This window comes from Populus trichocarpa, chromosome 13 (assembly GCF_000002775.5).
Source record: "Populus trichocarpa isolate Nisqually-1 chromosome 13, P.trichocarpa_v4.1, whole genome shotgun sequence".
In the NCBI taxonomy this organism is placed as follows: Eukaryota; Viridiplantae; Streptophyta; class Magnoliopsida; order Malpighiales; family Salicaceae; genus Populus; species Populus trichocarpa.
This window is the reverse complement of record NC_037297.2, coordinates 1,985,780-2,010,126: the sequence shown is the minus strand read 5'-3', so window position 1 is coordinate 2,010,126 and position 24,347 is coordinate 1,985,780. Positions and strand designations below refer to the sequence as shown.

Below are 24,347 nucleotides of genomic sequence, written 5' to 3'. Positions count from 1 at the left end.
AATTAAAATGATATTTACTGATAAAAAATCATGTTGTTATTTACATGAATAATAATCAATAAGAAGAGTTCTGTCGATGAATATAGAAGAAATTATTAGGAGAATTCAAATGGTAAAATAAAATTAAATAAATATTCTCTTATTAATTACATTGGCAAATCTAATGTATTATTATTCTCAACAAAATCATCGATAATAATTTATTATCGCTATTTTTTATTGAGGAATTTATAGGTAATATTAAAATTATAACCAGCAGCTCAATCCCCCTCCCCTCTCCCTAATTTGTTCTTCTTCTTTCTTTTTTTTTTTTTCTATCTAGAAAACAACACTTTTTCGCTTTTATTTTGTCACAAATCTATCTTTCATCATCACAAATCTGACCACCCCAACAATCAGTTTCTCAGTTTACATGTCCTAGTTCATTTTTTTTTTGAAGATTCGCCACATCGAATAAGTAAACCTACCTATTTTTGTTGTAACTCATTTTTTATGTTAATATTTTGGTAATTTTTTTGTAGTATATATAAGTAATTGGACGACACATTTTTTTAAGTAATTACATCTTCTTCTCCATGTTTTGTTTTTAAATTTAAAAATAAAATAATAGTGAAAAAAAAATTCACATATTATCCAAATCAAAATAAAATAAAATCTCAAGAGTGTATTATACATATTCTGAATATTTTCAGACTAAATTGTGAGTCAATTTCGACTAAATTTATCCTCGGATAATGATACATTCATGTATCAAAATGATGTATTCAATTTTTTTTTTAATAAAACCTCTCTAATATTAATCTCAAGATTTGAAAAAAAAAAAATCAAGAAAGGAAAAAACCTAAAACATATTCCAAGGATGACCTGGCATGACAACATATTGACAACATGGGAGTTAAGAGCCAGGAAAAACAACCTTGGACTTGACTGGTAAACAGTAAAGTAGCCCAAATTTATTCCTTGTACCCAAGCCCATATATCCCATCTCTAAAACCCAGAAACAAAACAAACTGCAAAGCAGTTTGGTCGTCTCAGCGAGCGAAAAAGAGAGGCGAAAGAAATGGGACGAGAAGTATCAGAGAGTTGCATCGATAGTTTACTAACAGAAATGGTATCATCTTACTGCAATCGATTTTACTCTAACACTCCTGAACTCGCTGCCCGTCGGATCGAAGCTATTGGTTATCAAGTTGGGCATCAGCTCTCTGAACGGTACACCCGCCCTCATACACCCGATCAAACTCATTTTTCGTTTGATTTTATGTTCTTAAACTCTTTTCTGTTTGAATTTTGGTTTGGTTAGGTACACAATGGAACGGCCTCGTTTTACTGATCATTTAGAGGCAATTAAGTTCATATGCAAGGACTTCTGGTCTGAGTTGTTCAAGAAACAGATCGACAACTTGAAAACAAATCACAAAGTAAGTTTTTGTGTTAAATTTTATTTTTTTATTTGTGGGTTTTTGAATCTTAATATGGGTTTTTTGTGTTAAATGAGAAATTGGGTTTCTTTTTTCCTTTTTGTAAGGGTACATTTGTGTTGCAAGATAATAAGTTTCGATGGCTCTCGCGAATGTCGGGAGATCCATCGGTTGAGAATGGAACACAAGATCCTGAAAGCAAGGCTGCACAAGCAATGAGCATGTATTTGTATTTTCCTTGTGGGATTATAAGGGGTGCCCTTTCGAATTTGGGGATTCCTTGTGCTGTTTCTGCTGATATATCCAGTCTTCCGGCTTGTGAGTATAACTGGATCTTGAGTCCTTGTTGCTGTTCTATTAAATTTGCATTTTGTTAATTTGGGATGGAATATTAAAATTTGGTGCGCTCATTAAGAGATGATAAAAGTATTGATGTTAGGTGTGTAGACTGATGGTTTAGGGTTTTGGTTGAGGGGTAAATCTAAAGGTTATCAAGAAAATGGAACCTTAAGTTGTTGTTTTTTACTTTAGAAAGGTTATGAATTGCGAGTACCTTATTACCTTAAAGGAATTTTTAGCTATTAGGTGTTTTATTTATGAAGTGAGTTTGTTTTAAGAAATCTTGCTGTTGCTGAATTATCAAGATGTGGAATTTGTACTCCTTGTTGCATCCCAGTGGTTCTTTGGTTTTTTAAATTGTGTTACATGAACACCTTTATAGCAGAGTTGGTTATTGATTTATCCTTCTTAATGTGATCGACTGAATTTTTCTAACTCTTATTCTTATCGAAGAAGGTTAGCTAAACCATGCCTTACACATAGTCGTCCCATCTATGCACTTAATGTGATCAACTGAATTTTTCTAACTCCTCGTATTCTTATCAAAGAAGGTTAGCTACACCATGCCTTACACATAGTCGTCCATCCTTAAGCTTCTGTTTTTGCCATGCCATCTATGCACTTAACATTGCGAACATATTTGTTCCTATTTATTTCTTTGATTAGTCATGATTCATCACTATTTCTTTTCTTTGATCAGTCATGAGATTGATGAAATTCTTGACCTTTATTGTGTATTTACCTCAGGTCATTGTTCAGTCTGCTAAACAAGCATTGTATTTAAACTGTTTAGCCTTTCTTTAGCCTGGCAAGTTTTTGGTCACCTCTCCCTCTCTCCATGTAGTCTTCTTAGCATTTAGCTCAAGGTTTGTTTTTTTAATTTTATTTCATCTAATAGGCTTATGATTACTGTAGCTTTATTTACTTTCAAGTTCCTCCACTTTCTGTTTTTGAAAGTTCAAACAAAATTCTTAATAATATTTGGGCTATATGGCCACCTAGTGTTGATTTTCTCATGACCTTGCATGTAGACGCAGTCTCTTATTGCACTGCTCTGTTACTACGTGTCCATCTGAAAGTGCTTTATTTGTTAATCATGAAGCTGGTAGCTCTTAATCCTCTGGTCCATCTGCCATCTCTATTTTGTCTCCAGGTTCATATTTTGACAAAAATCCAGTGTTTTAATTGCTATCTCCTTGTGGTCACGAGAAAGTGAATTTGGTTCTCTTAACCAACTTCATATGAAAATATTCATCCAGTTTTCTAAAGCCCCATTGCTGACTCTTGTGTGTGTTAGTTATTTCTCTCTGTCGAAATACCATACAACAATAGATGGGTACATGTCCTGCTGGAGCCTTTTGTTCTGGATTTGGCTCTTGGAAGCAGCCTTTGAATATTTTCTCATTGTACTTTTTAGGCAGCCATATATTGCATAGATCTTTCTGCTTCCCCTGAATTTTTTTTTTGCATTTCATCTCAGTTTGGGAAATTGAATTTGCTGATGTCTAAAATGATGATTAATAGGATTTGAAGTCATCTTATCATGGTGTATTACCAACTTAAGTTTCATTGGTCTGCTCAAAGGCATTGATCAACACATTCTAAATTCGTTTCTAAATTCTGTATGTTTGTTTATTATTGTTTGTGTGGGTGCTGCGGCAACTGCTTGCCTTGCTACTTACCCACATTTCTTTGAAAGAGTAAAGGCAACTTAAAACCTCTTTAGCTGGCTAAACCAAACACACGAAGGCATCCTGAATTTTTTGCCCTCTCTGTGGCTGTTAAAGTCACTCCCTTCTTGGACTGGTACCTACTGGTCAAAATTTATTCATTAAATTCACCCTCTCTCCTTCCTTCATCCTCACGTTGTCACTATGCCAGCATCTTGGATGCCTTTTTAACCAGAACAGAAGTATAGTCTGGCTTCAATTTGTGACAGATGTAGCAAGTTAATATAGCACGTGTCTTTAATCAAGTATTGAATTGATTGCCTCTAGCATTGCTCATGTTTGCATAAATAAACATTTGATTTTGAATAACAGTATCTCACCATTTCCGTGGCTATTCACATGAACAGGTTCATTTGTGATCCGTATAAAGGTTTGATCGGCAGACAACAAATGTGCATCCAAATCTGGCTTTGAAGTGTGTGCTTTCCACCAAATTAGATATTTGGTTCCTCGTTTTTCCTCCTTGAAAATGTACTTGTCTGAGAATTTCTAAGCATCCTACAAAATATGTCCATAGTCAGCAGTGGAATATTTTCAGATGAATTCCTGTTACATGTATTCTTTTACGTGTAGAAGGTTATGTTGATATAATTGTTCCATTAAACACAGCTGGTTTTGCATTAACTAATGGCTTGATTGCTCCACTTAATACCTTTTTACTCACCAAGACAATTGTTAAGTTGGTATTCTCTTAGATGTTTCTCAATCTGGGTTCTTAACTTTAGCAATACGTACACTAGAAACTGGTCTTGTTTATGAGGTGAGGTGCTCCAAGGAACGGATGGATTCTGGGACAGTGATATTTTTGTTAATCATTGAGAATTTGTCTTTACAAATTGCAATGTGATAATCCAGACATACAAATAACTGATGATTTTTTATAAGATTTATGTGCAAGAGCTTACAAATATCGCTAATACTTTTTTGTTGAAAGACATTTATAGATATTTAAATATACAATAATCATCTTGAAATATGGTTAAATTACAGATATAACTAAAAAAATTAAATATTTGACAAAAACTCCCTTCGCATTTAAGAAAACATTACAGAAATATTCTCATACTCAAAATGCCCTTTAAGTACTATTTAAAAAGATAGTTAAAGTAAAAAATATAAAAAATAGAGGAAAAATATATAAAAAAATTGGGACATGATAAATTTTTAGTACATGGACAATATTAATGTCACTATTTAATTTCAGTCAATTTTGTTTTGAGTTTTGTTTTTTTTTTAAACATTAATTTAATTAATCTTTTCCTAAATAGCAATCAAGGATATTTTAGATATAATATTTTGATACCTTAACAAAGTAATTTACACCCCCCCCCCCCACCCACCCACACACACACACACACACACACACATATATATATAATACTTGTGTGTGATTATTATTTATTTTATTGCTTACTTTCAATTGAAAATTTTGCATCAGAGACCATCTTTAAAAAATTCAAGTTGCTGATGCATGAGATGACGATGTTGGATACATACGATTTAAATTTATCTTCTACTTAAGAGAGATATATGATAAAATGTAAATAACAACAGAGACATTTACTACATGACAAACAATCTTTTACGATAAAGGAGGAGGGGCCATTTTCCGAGCCAGCAGTATTCTTTTCGGCTTCTTGGAGTTTTGAAGTACTCCACCCTGTGGAGCTTTTGCTCATCTTTATGGTTGGAGTCCTTGTCCTGTGGTGTTCTTATTCAATCTGTTCTTATGCAGCATGAGCAGGCTAGCTGCTACTCTATGTTTTTTCCCTCCCAGTTGGTGCTATCGATGATAAGGTCTTTTGGAGTCTCAATCTTGGGTTTAAGAGGTATGCTCTCTTTTAGGATCAGGGTTCAAATTTCACCAGCTATATTTGTTGGGGCATGCCTTTTGGTGTAAAAAACCAGTTACTTATCTTATTTTTGTGTGGGAAACTTATGTGAGCATTGGTATAAGAGTTGAGGATTTAGTTAAGATACGTGTAAGTTGGTCCGAATATTTTAATTAAAAAAAAGAATTCTTTCGGCTTATATTATGAATCGAAATGATTAATTTGTTGTTACTTGCTTCTTGACAAAGCAGAAGAGGCTAGTGTTTTAGTTGCATCATGTGTTGATGCCGCAGGTGAAAAAGAAGCAACGAGGCTTGCAGGTGCAGAAAGGCTTTAGCAGTGGGAATGGCATATCCCATCCACCACCCCCAAGTAAAATTGGCCTTCTGTGTTTCACTATTTTTGTGTATTTCCTCAAACAAAATCAAGAGAAGCATATCCATACAAAGTTTGTCACAGAGCATATGAAGAGAAGACAAGCAGAACAATGGGATTTATTTTTGGGGCACAACGCAGAACACACAGTGACTTTCAATTGGCACTGTTAGCATTTAGACTCTCTGGTTCAACTTGTGATGACACAACACCTTCTTCCATCTTCTTCCAGCCATCAGCAGCCTTATTCTCCCCAGATTCCTTCGCAGTGTCATAGGAGGCGTGCAATCCAAATAGGAAATAGTAAATCAATAAAATACCAGTCCACACACCAAATCTCTCAAATGATGCCTTATCTATTGATCCCAAAAGAAAAATGTTAATAAAAATGGAAGCAGATGGCAACCATGGCACCAATGGGACTCCCCATAATTTAGGATCCCTTGCTTGTGGAACAAGAACCTTGAGTGCTAGAGTACCCAAGAACCAAATTGGTACGGTAATCACATACCCAACCCAACCATCTCCACCCAGTCCCCAAATGATACTGGTAGCAGTTGAAGAGCCAAGAATAGTCGCAATGCACAGAATGAACTTTATATGATTGACTGGTGTAGTGACGCCGCTGACATAGTAGCGACGCCCGAGAAGTGCCACGGCCACAAGTGTGAAGATAAATAATGTGGAGATGGAAAGAAGGTTGGACAAAATGTTAAGCTTTGTGAAAAAGGCAACGATGGCTGTTGCGCCGAGCATAATAACAGTGGCATTTACTGGTGTCCCCGTCTTTGCGTTGACATGAGCTAACCACGGGGGCATCATGTGAGTTCGTGCAATGTGTGTGAGATACCGAGCCTGACCGACAGCTGAAACGAGCAAAGCCGTGGTCATGCCTGCCAATGCACATAAAGCGACAATGTACTTTGCCCAGTGTAAACCAACATAGTCAAATGCAGAAGAAAATGCAGCCTCTCCATCGAGCTGCTTGTATGGCACCATTAGGCACAGTGTTGCTGCTAGCAAACAATATGCCACTGTAACTATTGTCATTGAGCCCAGAAGTCCAATAGGGATGTCTCGAGCAGGATTTTCAGTTTCTTCAGCCATTGTGGAAACAGCATCAAATCCAACATAAGCAAAGAAAAGCACAGCCGAACCAACAAAAATACCACGGACATCATATGGCATAAATGGTTTATAGTTTCCTCTATCTGCTTTAGTAAGGCCAGCAATAATGATGAAGACAATCACTGCAACGTGCATAATTGAAGTAATGTAATTAAAGCGCGATGAGCCTTTGGTGCTAAGCACTGCAAGAACGCAAATGAGAGAAGAAACAACAACAGCAATAGGATCAAGGTGGCCATAGTCATCAGGAAGGCTGTGGGCTATAATGCGGAAATCATCAGGTTGGTGGTTGCAGAGGGTGGCAAAGTAGGATGTCCATGACCGGGCCACAGCAGCACCACCAATAACATACTCCAGAAGGATGTTCCCAGCGGCAATGAAGGCCATGAAATCACCTAACTCTACCCTCAGGTAAGCAAATGAACCACCTGAAATGAATATAATAATTATATTAGCATGTGCCATTTTAAGATTTTGTTTCGATCTGATCAGACATCTCAACACATGAAGAATGATTTTGTTCTGATCTGATCACAGACATCTCAACACATGAAGATGCTTTCAATGAATTCTATCTTTGATAAAGAAAAGTGCGGATATTTTTAGAAAGGAATTTGAGGACACGCTGAAAGAGTTATAGAACAAGAGCTTTTGGATATTAATATCTTGACAACAGTTAATTTTCAGATAAAACTTCCACTAACTTACAAAACCCATTGAAAATTCACTCAATTCAGCTCAAATAAACCTTAGCTATATGTAAATTCTAAATTGGTTTCGACAGTTTATCCATCCATATATCAGGCCAATTTATATGGTTCTATTTAAAGAGCTTTTGGTTTGAAAAAATCAAGCTGAACAATAAGTTAGAGCATGCATACCTGCAACAGGAATTTCCACAGCAAATTCTGTGTAACAGAAAACAGAAAGCATGGCTGAAACACCCGAAACAACGTAAGACAATACTACAGCAGGGCCGGTGTTTTCACGTGCTTCCAGTCCCGTGAGCACGAAGATGCCGGCGCCAACCACTGCGCCGACACCAAACCACATAAGGTCCCACCAAGTAAGGTTCTTCTTCATATCATGCTCACTCCGGGACTTGATCTCGTTGAGCTCAGTGGAGTCCAGGGATCTAGTCAGGAGCCTGTCGCTAAACCGCACAGGAGTTTGCCTGATTGCGTGGACATAATTTGTCCAGCTTCGGAAAGACTCCTCGGGGAGAAAATCATCTTTTGTGCAAGAGCATCCTCGCTTCTTGATTCCTTCACCTCTGTCTGCTTGTACTCCTCCCATTCTAAAACTTTAAATTTAGGTAATTAAAAAGAGAAAAACATGAAGCAATTAAGAGTTTTACTGATGGGATTTTCTCAACAACCAAACACACAACTCTATGCTCTAAGTTTGCCTAAAAGTACTCTGAATGAATGATTGAATGAGAAACATAACTTTCTTTGAGAGGAAAAAGATACAAAAGATCGCAACAGAATCTTGAAAGAAAGAGAGCATGAGAATTTCTGCTTTTATATATAATAAAAAGGACCTCCAAATATTCTCCCGTGTTCAGCAAATGACACTAAAATGTATAATTAAGAAAGGTAGGACTGCAATTCCGAGGGTAGCAACTATTGAGGATTTGGGTTTGTAATAATCACGAGTTTAAGTTTTATATTTATATGATTATTAATTTTAAAACTTGTAGAATTAATTAAAATGTATGCAATTCAATCTGGATATTCACGTTAATTAAAAAGAGAAAAAGAAAAGAAAGGCAGGACTGCCGCTTCCAAGACACAAACAACAACTATGCAACAAATCCTTGCCCTAGCAATAACGATGGGGTAATATTTAAACACCACAAAACAATATGCTACTTGCATCATCAGGAAAGTGATTTCTTGTATTTTTGTACAAGTATTTGTACTAATCAAAAGGAATCCAGCTCATTGATTTATAAAGGTTCAGTAGAATGTTTATATAAATATTTTAGAAAAAAAAAACCCTGAAAGAAATGAGAGTTGGACCATAAATATTCTCCGGCATCGAGAACATTCAAGTTAAGCAGAACAAAGAAGAAGATTGAAACTAAGCTAAGCTTCCAGTTGTTAACCTTGCAGGTTTAGATTTTCGAACACTTCAAAATTTGCTATATCCAATCCCATTTAGTGCTGTATTCGCTGATGATCCACTTGCGAAGTCAAAATCTTCAAAAACTAAATACATCAAAATACTTAATTTTTATTTACCCAGGTTTAGATGAAGTATAGGTTTTCATTTGGCAAGTCGTCTTGTGCCCTTGCTGCTTGCACGGTTTTTCCATTATTATCTCATGCATTGAATAAGAGTAATTCGACACCATCATTCAGTAAATGTATTTAAATTTATTTATTTTCATGAAGCAATGCATTTTATACCTGGGAATTACTTTTGCAGTCATGGAAGTTACTCGTTTTGAAGGACATCATATTTTACTGCTTCTTTGGCCTAATTAACATGGACTAGCGAAAATTATATATTTGAAGATTTTGTGAGTTTTTATAGGGTTGTTTAGGATTTATAAGAAGATTACTTAAAAATTAGATACTCATTTTGACTTTGAATAATTACTTTAAGGCTGAGTTGTCGAAATTACAATTCATCCAAATATTTGATCTCTAATAGTAATCCACATGAACCACCAATTAGAAATCTCCTAAACTCTTATAGAAGAGAGGGGTTGCTATGTTTTTAAGTGCTGACTCTTTTTCTTTTATGTTTTTCAAGTGTTCTGTAACTTACGTAGTTTCTATATTATTTACTCCACTTAAATTAAAAGATTTTATTTATAAGAAAACCTGAAAACGCTATAAATAGTAAAACATCAATTTGCCTTTTGAATAATAGCACATATATTATTTCAGAAAAAATTTAGAATTTTTTCAATCAAGTCCCTACTTAATTTTTCTAGGTTTAGAATTAGAATTCCCTATATAAATCACATTATAGTCTTTAATTTTTAAAACTTACTTACAATTAATTAGTTACACTTGATTAATCATTTCATTTTAATTTATGACCAATAATTTTTATATATGTGACTCATTAGGTTTTCTAATAAGTTGACCCAAATATAAATCACAATTTTAAGTAAAATTAAATAGGATTAAATAAATTAAATAAATTAATTTATTATCAATTCAACAATTGAAAAATTTATATTTGAAGATTAAGTATAATATCAAGCAACTTGTCATGATCTCCCAAATATTAGGAAAGTCATAAGTAGTTTGACTTAACCATTTAGTGATCAATTTCTCAGTGTAATTATTATCCTTTCATAAAAAATATTCTGATTTAAATATTATAGTATGGAGTGTGTCTAATCTGTTAAATTATATTTGTTTTCAACACCAAATTTATTGATTCTTTACTCTAAATTCATAAATCAAATATTAGATTCATTAATAAAATATTTAATGAATATTAAAGATAAATAAATTTTTATTAATAAATTAAATATATTTACATAAACAAAATCAATATTACATCAATTGACTGATCGACTACTAGACATATATACTAACATGTTCTTTCCTGGGTAGATTGTTTGAAGCAAAATATATAGGGATATCTATTTGTGTTTGCTGAAATAACATTTTCACACAACTCATCGCTGGTGCATTGTAGATTTTAATGTTGTTGGCGTTCACTATGCTCCGAGGATGCATACAGGACGAACCTGCGTTCTTGACTGGTGTGATCAGTAGTTATAAATTCAAGGTCGGAGGCTAATTGATCTAAACAATGGAGCTTTGGCTTCTGCATGCAGAAACAGAAACTTCAACAATGAAGACATTCCAAAGAAGAAAAGCTAGTTGATGGTTGAAATATTCCATCCGAAGCAAATGTTTTTCTCAGATACAAGTGAAGGTTTCGAAGCATTCAAAGGCAACAAGGCATTCATAATCCAATTTACCATTAAAACCACCTGTAAGAAATTTAGGTTCATGCTGCAAATCACAAAGCTTGTTAGACATCCCATCAGAAAAAATGCAGCACACAACTTTTGAGTCTTCTTCCTTTTGAGCCCTAATGATTCTCGATATAGAAAATGGAGACGCACCACACCGTACCTCTACTCTGCGCCAAACTACCTAAACAGTACCATTCTTACAGAGTAATAACTATTCACATGGTCACAAACCATCTAGAACAATTCGATTCCATCTCCCGAACATCAAATTATGGAACAGAACGGATTTGGGTTATTTCAACATGCAAATAGCCTGGAGACTCTCCAAGTACAGAATCCGCCGCCGATGTCCCTCCTTCGGAGGCTTTGGCATTGGGGCATTACATTCGCGCACTCACTATCAACATCAAAATACAGTCTCTCTTTTAAACTGAACCAATGAATGACAGCATTACAAAGAACATTGAAAGGCAACAAAACCCCAGATGGCTCTCCATAATAATATTGCTATAAACTCCATGACACAGTCTCTGACGAATACATCAACATGGTAAGATTAACAAATAACCAAGTAGCATGGTGATTTTAAGGGATCAAATACAATACAAAGATTTGGCTTATTATTATCAAACTTAAGTACAGGATGAGAAATCCTCTTGAACTGCCTTGTCGTCGGATTACAAATAAAATATATATAGCCTGTATCAGAGCTACAATAATCCATCAAGTGCTCAAAGAAGTAATCCTCACAATGGCATGCTTTCAATGTTTGGTCACTTGGGTTTACCAAGAATGTTGTACAGCAAAGAAGTAGCCCATTACAAGACTGTTTTATCTTCATTCTAGGAACATTTAGATCGTCCAAGAACAGATATTTGATGGGCAAGATCCCTGTTTTCATGTCTGCATGTGCGAATTCTTTGATTTAGTCCTTATAAAGAATGCTTTGGTCAAATTAAGACTATTCTTTTCAACTTGATTCAATCAAACCCTATAACTTCATCCCAATTGCATATGAATTGATGTTTTTCTTCTGATTTAGAGTGGGGATCCGCATAGAATAAAAATAAAAACCACGATGCATTTTTTTTTTAAAAAAATCTCTTTTAGGATCTTAATAATAATAAAAAAACCCTTTTTAAGACATCTTGTTGTATCACATCCGTAAATGGAATTTTATATAAATAATTTTATGGATCCAATCTTATATTTTTCTTTCCATAACTAACACATATCCATTTGTTTCATTAAAGCTTGTCGAGGTGGAAAAAAATAATAATGTTGAAGTCATGAGCAAAATTTTTAAACTCAATTTAGTCTACAATCTCACTCCAGGTTATATTTATGGGTTGAGCAAATTAATTTGGGTTGATTTTAGTCAATTTATTTTATTTTTTTTTAAAGTTAAAACAATGTAGTTTTAAAGATTTTTTTTTAAAATAAAATCAGGTTTTAACTTATTCTATCAGATTGTGAATTAACCTATTTGGTTAATGAGTTCAAACTAAATCAATTTCAGATTTTGTTTTTGTAATTAATCCAATCAAAGTGTCATGCCGAATTTAATAATTGTGGTACGAGACTCTCTCATAAAACTCCCTTCAAATATGTGCGTGGGCGTAAGTTTAAAGTAAATAAACCTAAAGAAATTCAGTTATCTAGTCTATCAAATCAAGCGGAAAAAACAAAACCGCTTCCTGCATTCACTTTTTCTAATATTTTTCTCTTAAATCTCTACAAAACCCTAACCATATATCTTCGAAACTTGATAGAAACTTGATAACTATATGATGATGATGTTTCAAAATTTAATATACCCAAGAATAAGATTTTTAAGTGTTTTGATAATGAATAATCATATATTCACGTGAATAATCCATTCTCCAAAGTTTCAGAAATGAATGATTGGTAATGAAAGACCTAACACTTGTAAAACAATTAATTTTGATGGGGTTTAGAGACATTCAGATGATAAAATCATTAATTTTTAAGAAACAAATTGAAATAAATAAGAGAATGAACATTAAATTCCAATAACAAGAGTGTGAGTTATTATTTTGGTATAATAAGTGCTATGAGATTGGAAAGTAATAGGGTTAGGACAATAAAAAAAGTGAACTATTTATCTAAATGATTTATGAGGTATTTATAACATCTAAACTTTGTAGTTTTGTTGGAGTAGAGGTGTTGGAAAGTCATCTTCTCTTGATAACATTAATGAAGGATAAATATCTTTTACACAACATTAATGAGAATTATATATCCATTGCACAATATTAATGAGATGAAAACATGGTAAGCTCTTGAAAGATTTTTTATACACTTGAAGGTATAGTAAGATGAATATCTCCGACATTAATATTTTATATTAAAAATTATAAAAATAAACAAGCTAAACCTTATGATCCAACATGTTCTTATAATAATTTTTAGACGTTTAGCTCTTAGTGCTTGGCATGCAGCAAAACTTAAGATCAATAGGTTAAGAGGGTCACTAAATCCATCTGCAATCGAGCTTTTGGCACGCAGCTAGATGCAAAGATATTGGATTTGAAAAATCATCAAATCTATACTCGTATCCATTCCTAAGTTTATGTGACTCTCTCACTCGAGTTTCCTTAGCGCAAGGGTTTTGAACCCAACAACCAATTTGATGTAATATATAACCACACACACAATACATATCTAAACCAAAATAACACAATTCATGAGGTGACCCACCAACTAATGGGTCGACCCACCGGTGACTTTGATCCTTGGCCAGATGAGGCCTTTGTCCATGTCTATTTACTGTACACGGTTTTCCCTCACCTTGGCAGACAAAGAAAACAGCCATTCCATCCTGTCCTTTTCCATAAATTATAATTTATTCATTATATTTTTTTAATAATTTAATAATTAAACTTTTAGTTTCGAAAATCATAAGCTAGTACCTTATGAAATTCTTTTGGATTCTCTACATTATCCTCTTAAATATGTTTTCGAGATTCGAGAATTTAAATAGAAGTAAAAGATATTTAAAAAAACAATTTAATTACCCTGGAAAAACTAACATAAAAAATTAAGATACAAGGAAATCAATAATGAAGAGCATCGTCTCCCCCAAAACATATTGATCACAGCTCATTGACATCCTCTCAGAGCACATGGCCAGCAAACCCCCCCCCCCCGTTTGCTGTAAGATTCCGAGGAATTTTGAATGTAAGCAGTGAAGTCAATGGCGACCATGAAGCCCAATATATAATCAAAAGAAGAACGACTTCTCTTTAACATTCAAAGTCAATGTCTAGACTTTAAGATAAATTCAAAGGACATCCTTAACTTCAAACTATACTATAAACTTATTGCCTCTCCTGTCTTAACTTCAGGTAAGTCCATGCATTTAATCATTGAATTTAAAGATAATAAAATAAAAATTCATTATATCCAAATCTGATAATCCAAAAGATGTTGGTATTAATTGACGTTGTCATCGTAGAAATCCCCTAATTCCATCCCAAGTTAGGTATTAAGGCCAATTTAAAAATTCTACGAAACTATTGAGTAATTATAATGTAGAGAAAAGATATATAGGCATAAAGAGAAGAGACATATTCAGTTGCTTTAAAAAGTTATATATAAGAATTCTCTTTCTTATAATATAGTTTTTTTTTTAAATTCTCCCTCGTGTTTCTCCCTCATTTTTATATTTATACACCGTAAGTATCTCCAACTTACAGCTTTAGCATCATAAAATAATTTCCGATACTAGCATGCCAACTTTTATAAACGCATTAAAAAAGGAAAAAAATGGAATACCACGACTATACATTATACATCCTAGAAGACATAATAGTAAACTATACTAGCACCTACTTTTTATAAACACCCTCATCAACCATATAAAATATTTATCCTGTACAATGCCTCTATTAATTACGTCTTCTCTGCCATAAATTGTGGAGGAAGCATAAACAACCGACACGTACGGGATAAAGACTGGACCAAACTAGACGGGTTTATTCAAGAACAAAACAATATATATAGTATCCATGATAGAGTAACAATTCATTCCTTGTGTCCTATCTCTCTCAGTGTTGATCATGGCTAGCTGCCTTGTGTTCCTCCTCTTAGCCTTCTTTGCTTTTTCAGCAAATGCAGATGGTTGGATTTTATTTTCTTTCTTTCTATATATATATATATATATATATATGTATATATTTCAATATAAACCCACTTCTAATCCTCCAGAAATAAAAAATCTAACCATTTTAATCTGTATGTTTTTCCAGTTTTCTTTGATTGTGGAGCATCCGATACTTACACGGACGGAAATTCGATAGAATGGATGGGAGATGGCGACATGTTCCAGGACAGCCAGGCTGAAGTGGTGCAGTCTAGCAAGACAATGTCACCTGTAATGAGCACTCTTACGGTGTTCACAACTCGGAAAAAGAATTGTTACTCTTTCTCTGAGAACAAGGGCAATCCACTTCTTGTTCGTGCCAGCTTCTTCTATGGAAACTATGACAAAAAATCATCTCCTCCATCTTTCGATATGCATATTGATGGAAACGACTGGGTCACGGTCAAGACCTCACTTGATCAGCTTGTAAATTATGAAGTAGTCTATGTTTCCAAAGGCGATACAACCAGCATCTGTCTTGCCCAAACACAGCCTAACCAGTTTCCATTTATATCAGCACTTGAGGTTAGGAACTTGGATTCAAAAATGTATAACTATCTTGATCCGAACTATGCACTGTTTTTAAGGTCAAGGGTTGCTTATGGTGCTAAGGAAACAGTAAGGTAGTGATCATACACTGGCGATCCTTGTTATTATTTTCATTGTTTTTTTTCTTCTTACAATTTGTAGATAATTTTCAGGCTCCCGGATGATGCTTATGATCGCATTTGGGTTCCAGCAACAGTTGATAGCGGGATAACTTCGGTCGCAAGCGATGCAATAACCATTGATGTTGTTAATGCACCGGATAATCCTCCACAAGCAGTCTTGCAGAATGCTATTACAATCTCAAGCACGTCAGATTCTATCAGTATAAATCCTGGTTTTCCAGATCAAGAAGTTTCAATATACATGAACTTGTATTTCTCTGAAGTGACCCAGCTCGATACCACCCAAAACAGGTCCTTTAAGGCTTACATCGATAAAAAGCCCGTATCAGATCCCATTATCCCACCTTATGGAGAAGTGACAGAAACGTTTATTAACTTCACAGCTTCTTCAAACACCTCGTTTTCGTTGGCTGCCAACCCTGATTCTACACTTCCTCCACTTGTCAATGCCATGGAAGTCTTTTATATTAGCGACCGCCTAACAGATGGAACCAATAGCAAAGATGGTATGCATTATAGCTGATTTGTTAATTAGCATAAAATTGATATTGGAATTTCTGCATTATATACTGACAGATAACTTTCATGTTAAATTTGTCAGTGGAAGGCTTAAGTGAACTCCAAAAAGTATTCAGTGATGCATTACATGAATGGTCTGGTGATCCATGTCTTCCTTCTCCATACACATGGGAATGGATTAGTTGTAGCAATGATACCATACCTCGCATAACGGCATTGTAAATCATCTTTCCCTACTCTCATCAGGAAAATGCTCAATTTCTTCTTATTTATTTAGGAGTATAATTTTACTTGCTGGTTTAATAATTTATTTGTGTTCATAATGTTTTTGGGGTTTTCAGGGACCTTAGCAACTTTGATCTTTCAGGGGAACTTCCGGATTTTAGCTCCATGGATGCCCTTGTGACAATGTAAGTAAACTGTAAATGAGTTGAACCAATTTCAGGTATTTTCTTAATTGTTCTAACACATTGCTAGCATTTTTGTTTCCTATTCAACCCAGCAATTTGCAGAATAGCAGCATAAACGGACTTATTCCAGATTTCCTTGGCTCCTTACCTAACCTCAAAGAACTGTAAGATTCTCCCAAATAATCTCTTGTTGATTGTTACAAAATGCTCTTGTAAGGATTCTGGCATGCTTTCCTAAAGACTGGTATTGGGATGCAAAAAGAATACTCTGTCCCGGGATTCAGCGTGCCCCCGCCAAGCAAATTTGAAACAGGATTTACATTTTCGACAAAATAACACAACATTTTTCCTTTCTTGTTTCTTCAATCTAGGAACTTGGCAGATAATTACTTCAGTGGAACAATTCCTCCATCAATATCAACGAATAAGAAGCTGAAATTAGTGTAAGCGCCTATGAAAATACAGTTTAGTTTTATTAAAATTAATCTCTTATTTCTCGTCAATTTTTAAGAAATAGTTTCTACTTTGATGATTAAATCATATAATCTGGTGGAAAAATATTACAGGGTATCAGGCAATCCAAACTTGTGTGTCTCCGGCCAGTCCTGTCAGCCAACTAGTACTGATGGTACTACCAGTTCATCAATTCCTTCAGGTCGCAGAAAAAAGAGTAACAAGCTTCCAGTGATACTTGGAACCACAATTCCAATCTTCGTAATTTTCTGGGCTATTGTGGGATTTATTGTGCACCACAAGAGAAAAACAGCAGCCATAATCGCAATCACCACAGGTTAGCAAGCAGAATACAATTCATAATATGATATAACTTGAACAGTGTTTGAATTTAACTGTTGGTGTATACCAGATTGTTTAACACTGGTTTCTTCTTCTTCTTCTTCTTCTTCTTTTGGGTCGATAAGGACAAACTGGCGGTGCCAAAAGGCGTAGTGGTGCCAACAACATGAGATTTGAAGCGGTGATTAATGAGATCAATGTTAACATCCAAGACCAAACAACGACAGAGAATGACAATCAATCCGATCCACAGAAATGAAAATGCAACCTGGGGGCTGAGAAAAACAATTAACTTACCCTCCTCAAATCTTTGACCATATTAATTTACAACGATATTGTGTGTAAGCTTCACAGAGTCAACCCTCCTCGAATCTGTGACCCTATTAATTTACAACGATATTGTGTGTAAGCTTCCCAGAGTCAAAGATCATATGTTTGGAACCTAGTGGTATTATATGTGGGATAATGCTAACGAGTGTCCCCATAAACATTTATCATGTTTTGGAACAATAATTTCGCATTTATAATGCATGATTAGAAAATAAATATGTTTGTTTTTTTATGCAAGATAGAACTTTATTAATCAACTGATTTAGCCAACAATAGCATGGCTAAATAGAAAAACAAAAGTAACAAATGTCCCAGAAAATTTACGAACTAAACAAGAACAAAACAAACCAAACTAAATTCTTTGTTAAGTCAGTGTAGCAGACAAAACAAACAAAATGTAAAATCATGAAAGAGAACTGTAATCATGCGACCAAATCAGATTCTTAATAAACTGCCTTGCCAAATCATCCATTACATAGTTAATTTTTCTTATGAATATGTGTAAAATTCATAGGAGAAAGCATAAGGATGTCATTGAAATCACCATGTAATCGATCATCACGACACTACTTTCTCTCATCCGAGTAATTTAATTGTGTTGGTATGAATCAGATACTAAAATCCAATCCTTAGAAGTAATACATATCATTTAGTTGATTTCTATATATCTTATTAAAAACCAAATTATTGTGTTCATTCAAAATGGACTAAACTATTCCAAAAAAAAAAACAAAAACCACACCTTTATTTGCATAAATCCTAATATCATTCCATGCCACTATAAGTAAAAGTCATTCAAAAACTTCGAAAAGATCCATTTATGCTCTAACCAAGCTACCACCCGTGATCATAACTACGTACCATACCATTCCATAATAAAAGAACATATGCTTTGAAGTCTTAATCTATTTTTTATTGAAAGGGCAACTCAAATCATTCCTTTTTTTTTTAATAGTAAACGAGTGAATTATATATTAAACAGCCCCATTAAGTAGGTGGAACTGAAAAAAAGATAAATACAAGGGGAATATAAAAAAAAAGAGAAGACCAAAGCGACGAGGGACCTATTTAATTAGTCCAGTTTATAATACATTCAGAATTTCTAAAAAAATCTGAGCCTGTATAGCTGAAATTTCTAACTGAAGACTTCAACTAGAAGACCAAATAATAAAAGGTGAGATCAAAAATCACATCCCAATCCGGAGCCTTGGAAACAAATCAAATCATTCCCTTGTAATAAGCAAGTCTAAGATTAAACTCAACTTTGGGTGGAGCGGGAGAGGAACATGTACCAAACAAAAATGGTTTTTTTTCTAGAAAAAGAATTTTCTTAAGAAAAGCTGAGCAACTTTTCACCAAAAAAGCCTTTTGGATGTAGTCTCCAAATCTTCATGTCTACAACATTTTGAATTAAAGAAATCCCAGATAGCAGTTGCAAAAGTTCCCTATTTTTTTCTCTCAATCTCATAGTCTCCTCCTCCATGATAGGACCAATCCCAGGTAAAGCTATTCCATTTTCCCATCTTTGAGATTAAAACGTTTGTATTTGCACACACATAATAAAGACGTTTTAAAACACGTTTAATTGCTAATTAGAGCTTTATAAAGAGAGAGGATATTATTATCTTTAACGAACAGTTCCCCAGTTGTGAAGCATATTTCCATTAATTAATGCATTATTTGCTATGATTGCTTTGTTCTCAAAACATGTTTTGCACATATATAGTGATCTTGAGGGTTTCAATGCTTAGGATGAGAAATACCATGTGTGCTGCTTGTTTGAATAAGAAGTTATTGTACTATGGCTTGACCATGAAATAACTTCTTCAACAAGCTTATAATTAATAATTCGTTGACAGGAATCAAGTTCAAATAAAAGACATGAACACTCATACGGTTGATCATAGCTATGAGTAACTTTTATGCCTTGGACATGATATACTTTATGAGTGGTTAATTGATAGTTATGTCTATTATTGGAAGCTCTGATATGGTTTATTTATATATTTGTTATATTTTCATGACATGCTAATTACCTTTAATATATATATATATATATATATATATATATATATATATATATATATATATATATATATATATATGAAATCAATAATTTAAAAAAATAATTGAGTGATAGTTTAAGATAAGGAATTTGGGTGCAATATATTAAGAAGATATATAATGCATAGTTTGAATGTCGAACATGAAATGATAATGTCTGACACGTGTCCAGCTAATTCTACAACTCAAATTAATTAGAAGGGAGGATTGATTTTTATAATTAATACAATGAGCCTGTTGCTTTCCTTTCCTTTTCTTTTTTTCAGAACTACCGGCCGGCCGGTCCATAGCCCATGGTATAATAATTCAGGACGAAAAATTCCATTAAACCTATTCATTTATCAATTCAGAGTGATCAATCACCGCACATTGTTCAGAATTATAATAGATGTTTTAAAAAAAAAACATTATTTGAAAATATATTAAATTAATATTTTTATTTTATTTTTTAAGATTTATTTTTAATATTAGTACATCAAAATAATTCAAAAACATTTAAAAAATAATTTAAAATAAATAAATAAATTTAAAATTTGTTAAAATGTTGTTCAACCGCTTATAAATGATGAAAAACATCAAAACCGAGGTTTCACACAAGTGTAACCTCGTAAATAAATAGACATGAAATCATATAGATATTGGAACTTCTTCTTTATAAATAAATAAATAAAACTTTCATTTATAATAGTATGTTTGGGGGCATGATAGAATTTGTTTTTTAAAGCATTTTTATTTATAAATATATTAAAATTATATTTTTAAAAATTTTAAAAATTTATTTTTGATATTGACACATTAAAATAGTTTTAAAATATTAAAAAATAATAATTTAAAACTAAAACAATTTCAAGAGCACGATCAGAATGAAATGTAAAACCATACCTTAGAGTTGGAGGACCTTAGCATATATGCAAGTGGGCTGTGAAGTCAATGTAAATAATATTGCTAAACCAAACTGATCATTAAATAAAATCCACGTCTTTAAGCACGTATTCAATCCCAAGTTGGTATACATTATGCCCATTTTATAATGATAATCATATCCATTCAGAAATTAAAAGAAAATTAATCACCTTACCACTTTGTATATAAAGTCAGAATCCAGTTTTCATATTATAATTATTAAACTTGGTTCAAAAATTAACGGTCAGGTCTCTTAGATCACACGAATCGATCTAAATTAACACTAATAAATAAATAAAATATATATATATTTGAGATTTTAATATCTTATATAAAAAATATTAGAAATAATATATATGAATGTGTATTTTGTATAAAGTATAATATAGTTATTCCATATCAAAAAAGTTAAAAAAACAATTTATAGAAATATGAATTTTAAAAAAATATAGGATATAAAATGTAATATACTTATCTCATAAAAAAAATGAGGCTTGATGTATAATGTAGTTATTTTATATTGAAAAGCTAAAACATAATCCATGTATTTATATGTGTGTGAAAAGATGTAAAAAAAAAAAATTTCAGGTTTCATTCGGGTTATACCGGATCACGTGGGTTTTAGGTTAATCCGACTATCCTAGACTAATTACATCTTTATGTATTTTTTTATATATTTAAAACCCTGTCAAGATGCCGAGTTAACCAACCAACCCTGATTGGTTTCATAACCATGTTCCACATATAGCAACAAAGGGCTAAGCCTCTTTCCTTTTGTATTATCCTATCCCTCTCGGTGTTAATCATGACTAGCTGCCATGTCTTACTCTTCCTAGCTCTCTTCGTTTTTTCAGCAAATGCAGATGGTGAGATTTTTTGTTTCTTTTTTTTTTCCTCTTTCAGTATTTACCCACTTCATCTAATTTCTAACTATTTCAAACTTCAAAAACTCTAGTTAGCATTGATTGTGGAGCATCCGAGTCTTACACTGACGAAAATTCGATAACTTGGAGGGGAGATGATGATATCTTCCAAAACAGCTTCTCTGAAGTGGTGCAATCTAGCAACACAGTATCACATGTAATGAGCACTCTTAGGGTGTTCACCTCTCGGAAAAAGAATTGTTACTTTATCAGAGTCGACAAGGGTCCACTTCTTGTTCGTGCCAGCTTCTACTACGGAAATTACGACAGAGAACTATCCCCTCCATCTTTTGATCTGCTTATTGATGGCAACCACTGGACAAAAGTCATTACCTCACTCGATCAACTTGTATATTAATTATGAGGTAGTCTACGTTGTCGAAAGTGACGCGACTAGCACCTGCCTTGCCCAAACACAACCTAACCAGTTTCCATTTATATCCGCACTTGAGGTTAGGAGCTTGGATCCTAAAATGTATAGCTATGTTGATCCGAAATATGCACTGTTTGTAAGGTCCAGGTTTGCTTATGGTGCACGTGCAACTGTAAGGTACATAATGATTGATACTTTGGCCATCGTTGTTCTTGTGTTCTTTCCTTTCAGAGTCACATTTTATCACGTAGTTCTTACAATTTGTGGATATTTATCAGGTATCCGGATGATGTTTATGATCGCATTTGGGTTCCAGAAAGCGGTGGTACTGGGGTAATTTCAGTGGCAAGCGAAGCAATGTCCTATGAAGTTGATGTACCAGAAGAGCCTCCGGAAGCAGTATTGCAGAATGCTATTACAACCTCAAGCTTGTCTCAAAGTTTAACTTAAATCCCGGATTTTGCAGATAAAAAAGCTGCAATCTACATGAACTTGTATTTCTCAGAAGTCATCGATCTCGATACCACCCAGAAGAGATCGTTTAGGATTTACATCGATAACAATCCTAAATCAGAGCCCATTATCCCACCTTATGGAAAAGTGACAGAAATGTTAATTAACTATACAGCTGCTTCAAAAACCTCGTTTTCGTTGGTTTCCACCCTTGATTCTACACTCCCTCCACTTATCAATGCCATGGAAGTCTTTTCTGTTAGCGATCCTCTAGTAGTTGGAACCAACAGCAAAGATGGTTTGCATTAATCTTTTTGACCCATTAACATAGCTGGTTTATTTGGATACAATTAATATTGGATTTATTTCTGAATATGCTGACAGATAACTTTTCATGTCTTTCAGTGGGAGGTTTAGTTGAGCTCCAAACGCAATTTATGTTGAATATTAAACTCAATCTAGATGGTCAAGGAAGGCAACCACCAGCTGCCACCGACCAGCCGCCAGCCACCAGCTGCATGCCGCCTTCACACCACCGTCCACAGCCGCCTTCACACTTGAAGGTTGAATTATCTTGTTTTGAATTCGTGTATAAATAACAAGCTAAGCTTATGTTATTCTGTGTGGAGAGAGTAGAGAGAAACACTAGAGAGAAAGAGAGAGGGCGTGTATTGTATTAAGCTTCTGTGTGTTTGTAAGCTTCTTGTTCTTGTAATAAAACAGTGTGTTTTATCCCCTCCGAGTGTTTCAAAGCCACCACCAGTGGTTTCTCCCACCAACAATTGGTATCAGAGCCCCGTTCGTCAGAAAACAGAAGTGTTTTTGGGAGATATCCGAATTTTCAAAGTTGTCATAAACAAGTTTTGATCATTCCACCGTGTAGAGATCATCCATACGAACTCACTGCCGCAAAAATCACCTCAATCGGACACCGGGGTGAGCCACACGCGCCGGAATATTTTCTCCTTTTGTTCTGGATTTGGCTCTTGGAAGCAGCCTTTGAATATTTTCTCATTGTACTTTTTAGGCAGCCATATATTGCATAGATCTTTCTGCTTCCCCTGAATTTTTTTTTTGCATTTCATCTCAGTTTGGGAAATTGAATTTGCTGATGTCTAAAATGATGATTAATAGGATTTGAAGTCATCTTATCATGGTGTATTACCAACTTAAGTTTCATTGGTCTGCTCAAAGGCATTGATCAACACATTCTAAATTCGTTTCTAAATTCTGTATGTTTGTTTATTATTGTTTGTGTGGGTGCTGCGGCAACTGCTTGCCTTGCTACTTACCCACATTTCTTTGAAAGAGTAAAGGCAACTTAAAACCTCTTTAGCTGGCTAAACCAAACACACGAAGGCATCCTGAATTTTTTGCCCTCTCTGTGGCTGTTAAAGTCACTCCCTTCTTGGACTGGTACCTACTGGTCAAAATTTATTCATTAAATTCACCCTCTCTCCTTCCTTCATCCTCACGTTGTCACTATGCCAGCATCTTGGATGCCTTTTTAACCAGAACAGAAGTATAGTCTGGCTTCAATTTGTGACAGATGTAGCAAGTTAATATAGCACGTGTCTTTAATCAAGTATTGAATTGATTGCCTCTAGCATTGCTCATGTTTGCATAAATAAACATTTGATTTTGAATAACAGTATCTCACCATTTCCGTGGCTATTCACATGAACAGGTTCATTTGTGATCCGTATAAAGGTTTGATCGGCAGACAACAAATGTGCATCCAAATCTGGCTTTGAAGTGTGTGCTTTCCACCAAATTAGATATTTGGTTCCTCGTTTTTCCTCCTTGAAAATGTACTTGTCTGAGAATTTCTAAGCATCCTACAAAATATGTCCATAGTCAGCAGTGGAATATTTTCAGATGAATTCCTGTTACATGTATTCTTTTACGTGTAGAAGGTTATGTTGATATAATTGTTCCATTAAACACAGCTGGTTTTGCATTAA

At 34.1% G+C, this 24,347-nt stretch overlaps 3 protein-coding genes across 4 annotated transcripts; 2 read left to right on the top strand and 1 right to left on the bottom strand.

Moving 5' to 3' along the window:
- The first annotated feature begins 987 nt into the window (after positions 1-987).
- On the top strand, positions 988-24,347 carry LOC7473322 (uncharacterized). Of its 2 annotated transcripts, none has more exons than XM_052446559.1 (4): positions 988-1,212; positions 1,304-1,421; positions 1,529-1,739; positions 24,071-24,347. In XM_052446559.1, the coding sequence occupies exons 1-4, from the start codon at positions 1,061-1,063 to the stop codon at positions 24,097-24,099; spliced, it is 510 nt and encodes a 169-aa protein (XP_052302519.1). In that variant the 5' UTR covers positions 988-1,060; the 3' UTR covers positions 24,100-24,347. The 2 variants fall into 2 exon arrangements, with proteins under 2 accessions (XP_052302519.1, XP_024438890.1); XM_024583122.2 differs by lacking the exon at positions 24,071-24,347 and adding an exon at positions 3,838-4,114.
- Positions 5,788-8,476, bottom strand: LOC7473898 (cationic amino acid transporter 1). Its single transcript, XM_002319007.4, has 2 exons — positions 7,707-8,476; positions 5,788-7,253 (listed from the first exon to the last, which is right to left on the bottom strand). Exons 1-2 carry the CDS (start codon positions 8,119-8,121, stop codon positions 5,854-5,856), a joined length of 1,815 nt encoding a protein of 604 aa, XP_002319043.4. The 5' UTR covers positions 8,122-8,476; the 3' UTR covers positions 5,788-5,853.
- On the top strand, positions 14,770-17,883 carry LOC7473897 (uncharacterized protein At1g24485). The gene is made up of 9 exons (XM_002319551.3): positions 14,770-14,920; positions 15,049-15,565; positions 15,644-16,119; positions 16,215-16,350; positions 16,474-16,542; positions 16,635-16,706; positions 16,914-16,985; positions 17,109-17,332; positions 17,463-17,883. Exons 1-9 carry the CDS (start codon positions 14,860-14,862, stop codon positions 17,594-17,596), a joined length of 1,761 nt encoding a protein of 586 aa, XP_002319587.2. The 5' UTR covers positions 14,770-14,859; the 3' UTR covers positions 17,597-17,883.

What these genes read in the sequence shown, in the direction of transcription:
- LOC7473322 (XM_052446559.1), top strand. Translation starts at nt 1,061, where the DNA reads ATGGGACGAGAAGTATCAGAGAGTTGCATCGATAGTTTACTAACAGAA. An exon ending in GGGCATCAGCTCTCTGAACG is followed by an intron (nt 1,213 to 1,303) that starts GTACACCCGCCC and finishes TGGTTTGGTTAG; the next exon opens with GTACACAATGGAACGGCCTC. An exon ending in TATATCCAGTCTTCCGGCTT is followed by an intron (nt 1,740 to 24,070) that starts GTGAGTATAACT and finishes TCACATGAACAG; the next exon opens with GTTCATTTGTGATCCGTATA.
- LOC7473898 (XM_002319007.4), bottom strand. Translation starts at nt 8,121, where the DNA reads ATGGGAGGAGTACAAGCAGACAGAGGTGAAGGAATCAAGAAGCGAGGA. An exon ending in TGTGGAAATTCCTGTTGCAG is followed by an intron (nt 7,254 to 7,706) that starts GTATGCATGCTC and finishes TATTCATTTCAG; the next exon opens with GTGGTTCATTTGCTTACCTG.
- LOC7473897 (XM_002319551.3), top strand. Translation starts at nt 14,860, where the DNA reads ATGGCTAGCTGCCTTGTGTTCCTCCTCTTAGCCTTCTTTGCTTTTTCA. An exon ending in ATGGATGCCCTTGTGACAAT is followed by an intron (nt 16,543 to 16,634) that starts GTAAGTAAACTG and finishes TATTCAACCCAG; the next exon opens with CAATTTGCAGAATAGCAGCA. An exon ending in TTACCTAACCTCAAAGAACT is followed by an intron (nt 16,707 to 16,913) that starts GTAAGATTCTCC and finishes TCTTCAATCTAG; the next exon opens with GAACTTGGCAGATAATTACT.